The sequence below is a fragment of the Sinocyclocheilus anshuiensis genome, unplaced genomic scaffold (genome assembly GCF_001515605.1).
Source record: "Sinocyclocheilus anshuiensis isolate Anshui unplaced genomic scaffold, SAMN03320099.WGS_v1.1 scaffold460, whole genome shotgun sequence".
NCBI lineage: Eukaryota > Metazoa > Chordata > Actinopteri > Cypriniformes > Cyprinidae > Sinocyclocheilus > Sinocyclocheilus anshuiensis.
Genome location: NW_015554101.1, coordinates 987,804 through 1,002,403, shown reverse-complemented (window position 1 = coordinate 1,002,403; position 14,600 = coordinate 987,804). Strand labels below are relative to the sequence as shown.

Sequence of the window (14,600 nt, the reverse complement as noted above, 5' to 3'; positions counted from 1 at the left end):
GGAACTACTTCCTTCCGCCACGGATTCAAAGCTCAAGTTGACCGTTAAGCATACTTCACTTTTAGAATTCGTATCAAGGGCATGTGCTGCTTCAGTTAGGTTATTAGTGAGAAATAATGAGGTTATAAGAGATAAACAAGACAAGACGTGCATCCAAATGTGAGAGAGAGAGACCGCGAAGCTAGACATTTCTTCTTATATTAACTAACGTACTCTACGATTAGCTAAGTGAATAATTAAAAAAAAACATAGACCCGGCTAGAACAAGCGGAGTGATACAAAATTGTGAAAGGGCGTTCCTGTAGCGATACCAGTACAATATCTCACGGTTCTCAACCAATCAGATTTGAGAACCAGAACGAACTGTTGTATAACTGTGTTTAAGCTAAACTCATTTAAGCTTTGCCAGTTTAAACATTTAAGAGCCAGAAGACGCGAGCTCGCGCGCTCAGTGAGAAGATTTGTGAGAATATTAAGCTCTGTCTGAAGTATTGTTTAAATGGACAAATTCACACAAAAATTGTCAAAATGCCCGTCTTGATAAGTATCCTATAGCAGACATAGCCGGCTGAACGTACTGTATCAGTGCATTCTCTTAAAGTGACAGCACTTTCTTAATGTTAATCAAACAGCAACAACAAAGAAATCACTCACTGCTCTTGATTGAATAGCTTTTGTAACTTTAATAATGATTAATCTTTAATTATTTTATTTGAATCTTTACTCTATTGTATTTATTTGTGCTGTTGCTTGTAGTTAGATAGATTATTCTTATTTTCTTTATTTTTATTTGACAGTATAGTTTTTGCCTAAACATAGCACATCGAAACCGTGACTCTAAAACCGTGATACAAACCGAACCGTGAGTAAGTTGAACCGTTCCACCCCAGTGACAAGTGGCATGAAGGATTCAGGGATATAGTACACATAAAAACTGCAACCTATAAAAAAAACATTTCATAATATAAAATGAATACTATAATATAAAAAAACATTTCATTTGACACCTGCGGGTTTAATCACAAGGAGTAATTTTGTCCGTTTGGTTCCTGTACCGCACACACCTCTTTTGAGCAGTTGTAGGTCTGTATACAGTACACATGTATGTCACACATTAGCTTCCACTATTTCTTTCCATTTGACCCACGTTGGTTAGCTGATTCTCATCTGGTCGGGAGTTAATAGGACAAAACATGTGGCGAGTACACACCCCTGCTTATCATAACACATCCTCTGCGACCAATTGACGGTAATAGCTTTTGCCTGACCGATGCAGAGGTGATTACTAGCCAGACCCAGGATAAAATCTGCTCAAGTGTAAATGTACACCAGGGAATTATGGGTAATTAGCCATCATAAATCAAGGCCTAGACACCTGCGTTTCCTTTCAGCTGTTCATAATTCGAAGAAGAGATCTTCTGGGTCCCAAATAGGGCTCAGTGATATAGCTGTAGCTAAAAAAAAAACCCTCAATTATATTTTGCAGCTATTTAATATATGAGTATTTCTGTGTATGTATGTGTATAATCAGAGGTTGCTTTAGACTTTAACATTGTCCGTCATTTTGACGGACAGGGTCGTAAAAATTCCGTCATAATCTATGATTAACCGTCATTTTAATTTTCATATTTTATTTATAATAACACATTTAATTGCTTTTATTTTTGTTCACATTTTCATTTTTAATAATGAACCTACAGGACGAGCATATAGGCTTATGCATTTATTTATTTATGATGAGAACATATGAACAAAGACTATGCGTCACTTTTCATGTTTAACACCACACCCCGCAGTGATAGCAGAGGACACTAAAAACAACAAAACAAGCTAGGGCTGGGTAAAAAAAAAAAAAAAAATTTGATTTCTCGATTTTAATAGATTCTCTTTTTTATGAACCAATATCGATTCTTAAATCCCAGTCGATTCTGTTTTCAGTTGATGAATAAACAATAGGCTACATATATTGCGCCTCCCATCCAATAAATTCGCCTTATCCTCGTGCAATGCCAAGTGTGTCATTCTCACCAGTTCTCACAATAAACACCTTTTATACAGACCCAGATTACAGATCTTTCATTAGCCGGCTGTGCATTCTTCAGCATAATTATAGTCGTATTAGGATGAACTATACATTTTTAACACGATTATAAGGCCGTGCGTACATGTGGTTTCAGTTGTTCCTATATTTTTTGTAAATTTAGAATACATTTTATTACGAAACTTTTGGTGAATTGTGATTTGTTCTTAAAATCTCACAAATTTGTGCATATGCATGCTTATTGAATGAGACCCATTGTGATATAAAATTACTTGGTTTATATTGTGAACAGTTAATAAATGCTAGCCCTATTCCCAATCATAAATCTTGCAACTGTATTGCAAGACAATCACAATCATAAATCTCTTGCTTTCAGATACACTTTGTCCCCTCACTCTCATGCATTAGACTCTCATGTCCCACTCTCCCGTCTCAGTGTGAGGTGTGAGAGAGAATGTCTTGCCCCTCCCTCTCCTGTCTGGAGGTTTGAATCGACTCTAGTCTGAGACTGGTCGAAACATTGCGTCATCTTGACAGCAAGAGCAGTGCCGCCCCTCTGCAGTAGTAACACTCCTGTCCTTCCTCTCAGCCATTTTGGGACACGAGTAATAAGCAGTATCTTACCACTTGTCACTTCAGAGGGAGTTGATGTTTTAGGTCATACATATTTAATGCCTTGGATTCATAATGAGAGCGAAAGAAGGATGACATTTCAGTGTTGTATTTCCATGGAGATTGTTCATAACTGCGTGAAGTGAGGTTTTTAGAGCGGCATTTTCAGTGTGCAAACATTAAAGTGAAGGACACAGATGTTTCCAGAGATGTATATAAAAAAATAACAAATGCATTAAAAATATACTTATTACATGTATAGTTTTAACTACTACTACTACAATGTATTAAACATGTTGTCCAATAAGAGTATGGTAGGGTAGCATTATGTATCAATTTTACAGTAGTATAGGAGGCCTCAAAATACTGGCGGTACCACAATATTGTCCAAACGGCAGTACCGTGATGCACACTAGTATATTCTCCTGCTCATGGCTCATATTTAGCATTGGCAGATTTAATTTTTTGGTGCCATTCACATAGAACGTAACAGAGCGCATCAAAAAGAAATGCAACATGGGAATTCAAAGATGAGCTCATTTGACACTAGGGATGTGCGGGTCTAGTCGACTAGTCGACTAAACGGTACAGCTCCTACTAGTCGACACTGAAAACAGTAGTCGATTACACGACAGAAAAAAAAACATGATTTTATCATTCAGATGACCATCATTTTAACATTGCATTTAAAACATTTTAAATAACAAATTAAAATAAACGTTTGAAAAATAATACATTATTTTTAAAAGTTTATCTGTGTGGAAACTACATTTTTACCTCAGACCTCACATGCGTTTTCTTCGTGTCAGTTGCAGCGAGTTCAAAAATGACCATGCGAAAGACGAGAAGGTGTGGGATTATTTTGAATTAGAAGGAAACGGAAAAGTTTTGTGTAAACTGTGTAATGTCAAATTGTCTTACAATAACTCTACTGGAGTAATGCGTAATCTTATTCAATACAGGCACGTAGGCGTTAGCTTAGAAATGGGCATTGTTGCATTTTGTTTTTAGACGATATAGCCTACACAAAGTACGTTTTTAAAAGCCGTTTTAATGCTATTTCTTGATAAACCTTCCTATTGTTTTTGACTTGTGTTTTAATATGTTTAATATGTTTAATATGTAACGTTATATGAAGATTTGAGGCTGATTTGAATAAATAATCTATGCTTTGGCTTACGTTTAGTGTATGCTCTTCTTTTTTTTCTTTTTACCGACCGCCTAAAATGAAATGATGATAACGCGAGGCAAGTGTGCGGCAAGCGGAATTCATTGAGGGATTTGACAGTGTGATTCATAATTAAGTATTTCAAATATAGGCTATAATATATGCTACACGCACGCACAGAGGTTTTTTTTTTCTTACCATCTTTTGGGGGTTTCTTGCTTTTAGACTAGTCGACTAGTCGGATACAAAACTTTTGTTTAAACGACAGTCAAATTAGTCGTCGCGCACATCCCTATTTGACACATCCTATAAAGTAGTGCTGGGCGGTATACCGGTTCTTACCGAATACCGGTGTTTATTTTTGTTATGATATTAATTTTTAAAATACCGCAATATGTCGAGCGAGCGAAGAAGACGTTCAGCTCGTTCAGCAGGGAGATGGTGCTGTCACAGGTGCGTGGTGGGGGCTTGTAGTCCGTAATGGTCTGTATCCCCTGCCACAGGCTCCGAGTGTCTCTGCTGTCACTGAAACGATGGGCTATCCTCCTGGAGTACTGTCTTTTTGCCTCTCTGATGCCGCGGGAAAGGTTGGCCCTAGCTGTCTTCAAGCCCACCTCATCTCCAGCTCTGAAGGCAGCGTTCCGCATCTTCAGGAGTCCGTAGACCTCCCCTGTTAGCCTCCCCTGTTAGCCAAAAAATAGCCGCTCTTTAGTGTAGATGCATGTTGATTTTATCAGACGATGCCGCGATTATAAATGAGAGTGACTCCTGGTTAACATGTATTAAAAGGGGTCGTGTTTAGTCACTATTTACTGTGGTGTTTTTTGACAATATTCACTCATCATGACAGTAAAATAGGGCATTCTAAGTCAATATACTGCAGTATTTCCTCTCTCAATCAGTAGAAAATATGGTTAACACCCGGTCATGCATGAAAAAAAAATACCGTCATGTACCGTGAAACCGGTCTAATTTTGAAAAATACCGTGATATACATTTTTGGTCATACCGCTCAGCACTACTATAAAGCCAGAAAGACTTTTGATGGCAAAAGAAGTGACACATCTCTACATAAGCCAACCATTAAAAGTGCATGTGAAATAAAAAAGCAAAAGCAACTGCACAAGTGCCTCTCATGATAAGTTTGGTGGATTTTAGAGAGGTTTGGGATTTGTAATGCTTATTGAAGACACAATTTTAAAGTAAACATTTTAGCCTTACTGTCTTCATTTTTCTGTGTGAAAGTGAAGCAATAAAAATCTGTTAAAAATAGGGATGCACCGAAATGAAAATTCTGGGCCAAAACTGAAAATTCTGGATGCACTTGGCCAAAACCCAATCCGAAAATGCTCTTTTAATTAAATTAATTTAATGCTTTGTAATTTGTAATTAAACAATACAAAGTAATTTTGTAAGACTTTTTAATTTAACTCCATTTTAATGATACTGAATTTAAAAACCACAACATACTTTTTACTGAAAGTAACACAATAAGATTGGACAGAATTGATATTAATGTTAGTAACACATTACAATAAGTTTCATTAGTTAACATGAACGATAAACAATACTTCTTCAGAATTTATTAATCTTAATGTAAATTTCAACATTTACTAATGCATTATTAATATCAACAGTTAATGCAGTCTGAATTAACATGAACTAACAGTGAACAACTGTATTCTCATTAACTAACATTAGGAAAGATGAATAAATACTGTAATAAATGTATTGTTTATGTTTGTTAATAGGCTACATGAACTAACACCAGTGTTGGGCAGTAACGCATTACTTAGTAACGCATTACCGTAGTTTGATTACTTTTTTAGTAACGGAGTAATTTAACGCGTTATAATTTTCAAAATAGTAATTAGAGTATAGTTACAAGCCGAAGTCTCTATACGTTACTGCCGCGTTAAATTGCTGACAGAATGCAGTGTTTTATAATCTTGAGATTGTAAAAAGGATGTAGCACACGCACTGTCGAGTCAAGTGCCAGTGGATTAGAGACCTGCTCCCGCGAGACCCGATGCAACAGAGTGCGGCGCGGGACAAGATGAGCGCGTGCTGGTGTGGGCAAGTAGACACTCGTGTGTGTGTGCGGGATGCGGGACTCGGGAGAATAAAATGATTCACAGGACTCCCGCAAAATAGAAATATCTAAACATAAAATATCTAAAACAAATAAATTGTTATTCATCTATTGCACGAAAGCAACATGAACTAATATAAAATATAAACGATTAACAGGTGCAAGCATATGCAGTTTCTATTTAGGCTATAACACGTGTTTGCTGTGTTGAGCAATGCAGTGCTGAAATTTGCGTGCTCACGAATCCTCTCATTATAACACACAAATTGTAGACATTATGAAAGATTCATTATGCATATATTTATTGTGCAAAAAGCCATATGTGTTGACTGTGAAACACAGTAGACTTTAATAATATGAAACCAGCGTTGCCATGTTTCAGCACAGTAGTGCTATTGCAGACAGGAACAAATATCCTACAAAGAAATATCCTGTTGGTGCACTATGAGCGGACTTTGCTTTTCCGGTGAGTATGAGCGGTACACGAGCGGAAAGCACATTCATAGATCGGAATATTGAGCGGAGCGTCACACCGCGCAGTGACGAGGAGAGTGAAACCTGCGCGCTGAACACTGCTGGGCAATGCGGCGCGCCATATATATATATATATATTTTTTTTTTTTCGGCTCATTATTTCGTCCAAAAACCGTAAATGCCATTTTCGGCCGATAATTTTCGGTGGCCGAAAATTCGGTGCATCCCTAGTTAAAAATATATATTTTTTAACAATGTTCCAGTGTAGCAATAATAATTTTGTGTCAACTTGAAATTATTAATGCAACAGAAAAGCCTCTGTAGTAAAGACACATCCACACAATAATACTAATACTAATACAATAATACTAATACTACTTGGTCCTAATATTACTTGATATCCTGATACCAAAAAAATATTGTGAGAACTCTACTGTGTTAGTTTTTATACCTGTAATTTTGTTCTTTTCTTTTAAGGTCTCTAATGCATATTTCTTTATGATATACCAGATAGAAATATTACAGTATATTGGTATATAACAGTACTTTTAATATATTCTTAGAATAGGTAGTTTCTCTGTTCACATAATGACAGATCATGTGTATTTCTTTCCAGTTTTCTATAAACTTGTTCAGGACTCTGCCGCCCTCTTCTAACCCCACGGGAGCAGAGTTTGACCCAGAGGAGGACGAACCCACTCTAGAGGCAGCTTGGCCTCACCTGCAGGTGTGTGCCGCTTTATATGATCAACAGTACTATGTCATATTTATCAAAATCTTCAGTGTATACCCTCAGTGAATGTTGCTGGTCGTTCTTGGCATTTTCCCTTTCATATGCCTGTTTGTATTATGTTGTGAAAATTCAAGGCTTTAACTGTTTTGAAGCAATGAAGATACAAAACCATATCACTTTGTTCTACAACCTCCATCAGCACAGGTTGTAAAACTTTGAATTTGGCCAAATTCAAGGTAGCATCATATATGTCCTTTGTGGTGAATCACATGCATTGCACTGAGCTCAGGGGAAAATAAATCCAAATATTCATTATAAAAATATCTTTCAATACTGAAGAATGTATTTTGGAGATCAAAAATAGTTCAATCAAATTCAGATTGGACTTTTCTATATTTGTTGTTAGCTTTAGCACTATGCTAAAATCGTAACTAAAAGTCACTTCTGAGGTTCCCTGCCAGTGATGTTGCAGCGAAGCAGTTCACTAAGTTTTGGAACAACGCGTCTGTCTCAAATGATTATAAAGCCCATTTGTTCAGGAACTGACAGCATTTATTGTTTTGGTGGCAAAGAGGACCAGACAGTTACATTAATCATGTATTAGTATTGAGTTTTATTACTATCTCTCCTTCTCACCTCCTCTTTCTCCTTTCCTCAGCTGGTGTATGAATTCTTCTTAAGATTCCTGGAGTCACCTGACTTCCAGCCAAACATTGCCAAAAAATACATCGACCAAAAGTTTGTAATGTCGGTGAGTGTCTTTTCTTCTGACCTATAGCTGCATCACAGTTTGTCCTCACCGGCACACTATCAGAGGAAGATACACACTCCCTCTGCTGTGAGTGTCAGAGAGGCCAGCTGCTCTTACAGGTTTTACAAGCGTGTAGCAGTGCAGAGATCAGCACTTGCCTGTGTAGAATACTAAGTCAAGTTTAAAGCAAGGGTATAATCACCATGCCAGCATCACGTGGATCAGTTTTTTTTCCCCCCCATGGACTGATGATGACACTGATATCTAGAGAGCAGGATTCTAGAAGCATTCTAATAGTACAACTCATTAGGTATGTTTACATGCAGTTAGTTTTAGAATGAATCCAATCCAGTTTCAGATTATTAAATTTCTATTTATATGAGCCCTTAACATTGCAATCCGATTCACACATTTGTTTACATATGCATTAAACGTGTTCTGAAATCTTCAGTACCCAGTTGCTGCATTCAGAACCGGAGAAGGCCACTTTGATAATGTCACCGGAGCTAACTTGAGTACAGTTATTGTTTTTGCCAATTAATGTGTCTTTACTGATCGGATAGCTATCTGATGTGTTAAAATGCTTCCATTTACATTTGGCCACATGAATGTCTCCTCCAAATCAAGTGTATATCTGATCTTCAGTTCTTGCATTATATGCAAATTTAACTGAGTTCACATCAATGAAAGCAAAAGATATGAGCTGCATTTTATCATCAGCTAAGCGCAAGAGCAAAGACCACAATAGGTGTGAGCAAAACGAATACCCTCTGAAAAAGAAACCATTTTTTTCACGATGGTCTTTTCACGATTGGAAAGCTATCTGATCAGCAAAAAGAAAACGTGTGAAGTGACCAGGCCCTAAAAAGAGGTTTTTAGTAAATATTTAGTCTCATCTACTGACAAGTTCATAAGACATGAGACATCAGTAAACATACACATGCTCTTTATGACGTAAAACTTGCATAAAAAACATGCATCATGGCATTGCTCATGTGGGCAAGGTATTTTTGAAACCGTCTGAGAAAATGGTTAGAGTTTACATGCTTAATGTTTTCTGATTATTTCGGTTCAACACCACCCTTTTTAATCTAAACAAAATTTCGTTCAGCTCGAGCTCAGTCAGACCGATTGAAAGTTGTGATTGGCCGAATGCCTCAAGTGTGTGACGGAAATGTTACGCCCCTTAGCATACTGTGATGCCGACAAAAACATTAAAACCCATTATAAATGAGGCATTCGTTACATCCAGTGGGGATATAATTATGGATTATAATGACTTATACTGCTTTGGATTTGAGACTTTAGTCTTTGCAAATGTAAAGATCTTCTTTATGCACCAAGAGCTTGTAACACTCCAAAGAGAAAGGAAAACTTGAAATCGCATCATATGACCCCTTTAAGGCTTTCAGTCCGATTGAGCCATCTATCAGATTAGTAACAAATAATTTGGATGCATGTAAACACATGACTTCAGGTCATTTTATTCCTTTTCAGCTTCTGGATCTTTTCGACAGTGAAGACCCCCGAGAGCGGGACTTCCTGAAAACCATCCTGCATCGCATCTACGGAAAGTTCCTCGGGCTGAGAGCCTACGTTCGCCGGCAGATCAACAATATATTCTACAGGCAAGAGCTCCGTCGAACTAATCCACCTCTGCTTTTTGCTCTAAAAATGTTCTCATTCATAAACTCTGTTGTAATGGTAGACTGTGAGCTCTTAGAAGCAAGTCTGTCTTTGAATCAGCCGAGTTTGGCATTCGTGAGAAAAGGTGAGACGGGTAGCTCCTCCAGAAGTCATCCATTGAGTCGATGTCCTTGATCTCACACTGCAGGTTTATATACGAGACGGAGCATCACAATGGGATTGCGGAGCTCTTAGAAATCTTAGGAAGGTGAGTGTGACCACTATCAGTGTTGCCATGACAAACCTGAGAGGAGGTCTTTCTCTTATTGCTGAACTGAAAGAACCTGTCTGTCACATGACTGGTCTCTCGTTCTTCCCACAGCATAATTAATGGCTTTGCCCTGCCACTGAAAGAGGAGCACAAAATGTTCCTCATCAGAGTGCTACTGCCTTTACACAAAGTCAAGTCTCTCAGCGTCTATCACCCACAGGTACGCTTAAGGAGAACACTCTTTTGTTGAGGACTTTAATGTAGAAATGCTTTTTGCAGGGGTTTGTGATTATGAGCTGTGGAAGCCACAGTATTCTCAGAACATTCAGTAATTGCATTAAACCACAGATAGTTCTGAAATGTAATTGCCTTGAGTGGGGTTCCAAAAGAGCTAATCATTGAGTGCAACACCACTGGGACGTTTCACTGTTATTATCGTTCCGCTTGTCTATTTAGCTTCTTTTGGGGCTGTTTTTGTGGGAGAAAAATATACAAACTCACAATTATGCTGAATATTAGCATGACTGCGGCTGAAGAGAACTTATGCTTTTGTGATCAAAATACAACTTTATTTTCTCGCATTTATTAAAAAAAAAAATCGGAACCAAAAATTTGAGCTTCTCTCTTTTTAAAGCTACAGCATATTAGAGACCTTTTTGGCTCTTCTGGAATGGTTATTCCAGATTTTATTTGATTTGAGGTAATATGTTCTATCATTTCTCTCTTCATGTTTTAAAGTGTCAGAACAAGCACAAGTAAAGTTTTACAGCATTAGCAGTGGTAACTAGTTATGGCTCAGTTTCAGACCATGAAGATCCACTTTTTTTCTAACAAGCGCTTTCACATTTTCTCATTGACAGTGATATTTCAAAGTGGTCAAAACGCCCATGAAGTTTGCATAACTGCATTAGAAAGAATACATTTTTGCTGGCATATCGCCCACCCCTTCCTCTGTATCCATACTCTGTACTTTATGATTAAGTCTTATAGGTTATGACGTTACGCACAATGTATTAATAGACTGAAGAATAGCAGTGGCTCAATGTTAGTCATCATATTGTGTTCTTTGTAATTTAAAGTAATTTCCTGTGCTTTCAGCTGGCCTACTGTGTGGTGCAGTTTTTGGAAAAGGACAGCAGCCTCACTGAACCTGTAAGATTTACAGCCTTGGCACAACTGCACCTTTGCTGTTTCCTGTCACTATTAATAACATTTTCTTTCAAGCTTTTGTGTTTGAATTCTCTTTTCATGGTAAACTTGAGAGAGCGAAGATGGCTTTCTCACAGCTTTTTTTCGCCTTCTGCATCAGGTGATTATGGGCCTGCTGAAGTTCTGGCCCAAGACCCACAGTCCTAAGGAGGTGATGTTTCTGAATGAGCTGGAGGAAATCTTGGATGTCATTGAGCCCTCAGAATTTGTTAAAGTCATGGAGCCTCTCTTTAGGCAGCTGGCCAAGTGTGTATCAAGTCCGCACTTCCAGGTATTACAACACAATAGTACTTTTCAAACTCCTTGAACATTGAGAGACTTATCTTACCGTTAACAGATTAAAAGGCAAGCTTTTTAATACTAGCATATGCATTCGTGTAGGGCTGGGCGATTCTCAAAAGCCGCAAATCGATCTTTTCCGGTATTTATTTCAGCAGACATTAAAAACAAGATCGGATTAAAGTGAATCTTATCATTAGTGTTCTCCACTAGATGTCACCCTCTTATTTACCTTGCGCAATGTTACAACAGAAAGCCTGCCATTCATTCAGTGCTTATCATGGCGGAGATACTGTTGACAAGAACCAAGAACAAAGCATGCGTGATTTGCAATGCTCAGGTAAAATTCTATACTAATACTACAAATCTGTGGAAGCATTCGACATCACGCGTAAAGGCGCCATGATTTCCGAAATCGATCTTTTCCGGTATTTATTTCAGCAAACTTTTAAAACAAGATCTGATTAATGTGAATCTTATCATTAGTCTTCTCCACTAGATGTCACCCTTACGCAGTGTTACAACGGAAAACCTGTCATTCATTCAGTGCTTATGATGGCGGAGATACTGTTGACAAGAACCAAGAACAAAGCAACATGTGTGATTTGCAATGCTCAGGTAAAATTCTATAGTATTACTACAAATCTGTGGAAGCATTTGACATCACACGTAGAGGCGCCATGATTTCCGCAATGAATGAATGAATGAATGGCGGATGGTGTGACGCACTGTTTTGTTTACTACACACTTACTAAAGTGCGGAAGACGCTCGCGGTGTTTTCAGCCTCTGTCGTCTCACTATTATGATATGAATACACTAATATCATCCCCAGCTGCTCTGAGAGTCACTTTGTTTGCATTTTACCGTTTAATAATAAATCTTTATTTTTAAAGGAATAATCACATTTGTTTTCTTTTTCATTTTAAAAGTAAACCTTAAAAGTTGTGCAGCACTTGGTTTGCCAAAAAATAAAAGGGTTTTTCATTTGATTAGGATAAATTAAACTAATGTTTTATGCCTTCATGTGATTACCAGAAAAATTAAGAAGAGAATAACATTTTATATGGACCTATTATTGTTTAAAAAAGGACACTATACAAAAAAGAATAGGTTTAAAATACAGGCCTGTGGCTCTTATTTCTTTTTATAAACTGATGTTTACTGTTCATTTTTTAGAAATATCAATAGCATTTGTATTAAAACTATATTCACTGAATGTAATAAAAAGATAATAATCGAGAATCGAATCGAATCGAATCGAGAGCTTGCGATTTGAAATCGAATTGAATCGGGACATCTGAATCGATACCCAGCCCTACATTCGTAACAATGAAGTCAAAATTTTACATACATCTTGCAGAATCTGCTAAATGTTCATTATTTTACCAAAATAAGAGGGATCTTACAAAATGCATGTTATTGTTTATTTAGTACTGACCTGAATAAGATATTTCACATAAAAGATGCTTACATATAGTGCATAAGAGAAAATAATAGTTGAATTTATAAAAATTCCGTTCAAAAGATTCTTAATACTGTGTTCTTACCTGAATGATCCACAGCTGTGTGTTTTGTTTAGTGATAGTTGTTCATGAGTCCCTTGTTTGTCCTGAACAGTTTAAACTGCCTGCTGTTCTTCAGAAAAATCCTTCAGGTGCCACAAATTCTTTGGTTTTTCAGCTTTTTTGTGTATTTGAATCCTTTCCAACAATGACTCTATGATTTTGAGATCCATCTTTTCACACCGAGGACAAAAAAAAACTTTTGAACAGAATGGAGATGTGTACATTTTTCTTATTTTGCCTAAATATCTGCACTATATATGATACGATACTAACTTTTGACTTCAACTGAATTTAATGGTCATGTGTGTTCTAGGTTGCTGAAAGAGCATTGTATTACTGGAACAATGAGTACATTATGAGCCTGATCAGTGACAATGCCGCCAAGATCCTCCCCATCATGTTTCCCGCTCTCTACAAGAACTCCAAGAGCCACTGGAACAAGTACAGCCACACTTGTTAATCAAACTTCACTTCTGGAACTGTCACAGCCTGAGTTTCCATTAAGACAGATCATATTCAAATCACCAGAAGAGAAAAGGATTTTGTTCAAATGTCTGGACTAATAGAGCTGTGTTTCGTCCTGCAGGACAATCCATGGGCTTATCTACAATGCTCTGAAGCTATTTATGGAGATGAACCAGAAGCTGTTTGATGACTGCGATGTGTACATTTTTCTTATTTTGCCTAAATATCTGCACTATATATGATACGATACTAACTTTTGACTTCAACTGAATTTAATGGTCATGTGTGTTCTAGGTTGCTGAAAGAGCATTGTATTACTGGAACAATGAGTACATTATGAGCCTGATCAGTGACAATGCCGCCAAGATCCTCCCCATCATGTTTCCCGCTCTCTACAAGAACTCCAAGAGCCACTGGAACAAGTACAGCCACACTTGTTAATCAAACTTCACTTCTGGAACTGTCACAGCCTGAGTTTCCATTAAGACAGATCATATTCAAATCACCAGAAGAGAAAAGGATTTTGTTCAAATGTCTGGACTAATAGAGCTGTGTTTCGTCCTGCAGGACAATCCATGGGCTTATCTACAATGCTCTGAAGCTATTTATGGAGATGAACCAGAAGCTGTTTGATGACTGCACTCAGCAGTACAAGGCTGAGAAGCAGAAGTAAGTGAATGAGGGGTAACAGCGAGAATATGGGGGAGGGCGAAGGAGAAAATGTAATAAATAAATAAATTTGTCATTTATTTCGCATCGAGATAATGTCTAAATAAGCAGCTGTCTTTGTTTTGGTCAAATTTCTATAAACATTTTCTAAGCAAGTTGTGGAAAATCATATGTATCCACATATACATATGAGTGGTTTTCTCAGATGTATCCTAAACTCTTTGTTGTTTTACTGTTCTTCTCAGAGAGAAGTACAAACTAAAGGAGCGGGAAGAAATGTGGCATAAAATTGAGGCGCTAGCAAAACAGAACCCTCAGGTAAACATCCTCCCACTAGCAATCAAAAGTTCAAAATTTTATTTTTTTTATTTTTAAATGATACTTTTATTCGATTGAATAAATCAAAGTGAAAGTAAAGACTTTGTAATGTTACAGAGTTTCACTGTTTCAAGCAAATGCTGTTATTTTGAACTTTCTATTCATCAAATGAAAACTACCGTTTTCATAAAAATATATTGTTTTCTGAATTGATAATGTTACTTTAGCATATTATAATAATTTCTGAAGGATTATGTGATACTGAAAACTGGAGTGATGCATCACAGGAATAAATTCCATTTTAAAATATATTCAAATAAAAAAAA

The 14,600-nt window shown here is 37.1% G+C and overlaps 1 protein-coding gene across 1 annotated transcript in view; it reads left to right on the top strand.

Moving 5' to 3' along the window:
- Positions 1–13,589, top strand: part of LOC107669556 (serine/threonine-protein phosphatase 2A 56 kDa regulatory subunit delta isoform) — a 35,720-nt gene extending 22,131 nt beyond the window's left edge. The window contains exons 4-13 of the mRNA XM_016461841.1: positions 7,004–7,114; positions 7,779–7,871; positions 9,369–9,499; positions 9,706–9,765; positions 9,880–9,988; positions 10,867–10,920; positions 11,078–11,248; positions 13,136–13,263; positions 13,409–13,479; positions 13,582–13,589. Coding sequence (XP_016317327.1) covers positions 7,004–7,114; positions 7,779–7,871; positions 9,369–9,499; positions 9,706–9,765; positions 9,880–9,988; positions 10,867–10,920; positions 11,078–11,248; positions 13,136–13,263; positions 13,409–13,479; positions 13,582–13,589 — 936 coding nt within the window. The remainder of the gene's footprint in view (positions 1–7,003; positions 7,115–7,778; positions 7,872–9,368; positions 9,500–9,705; positions 9,766–9,879; positions 9,989–10,866; positions 10,921–11,077; positions 11,249–13,135; positions 13,264–13,408; positions 13,480–13,581) is intronic.
- The last annotated feature ends 1,011 nt before the right edge of the window (positions 13,590–14,600 follow it).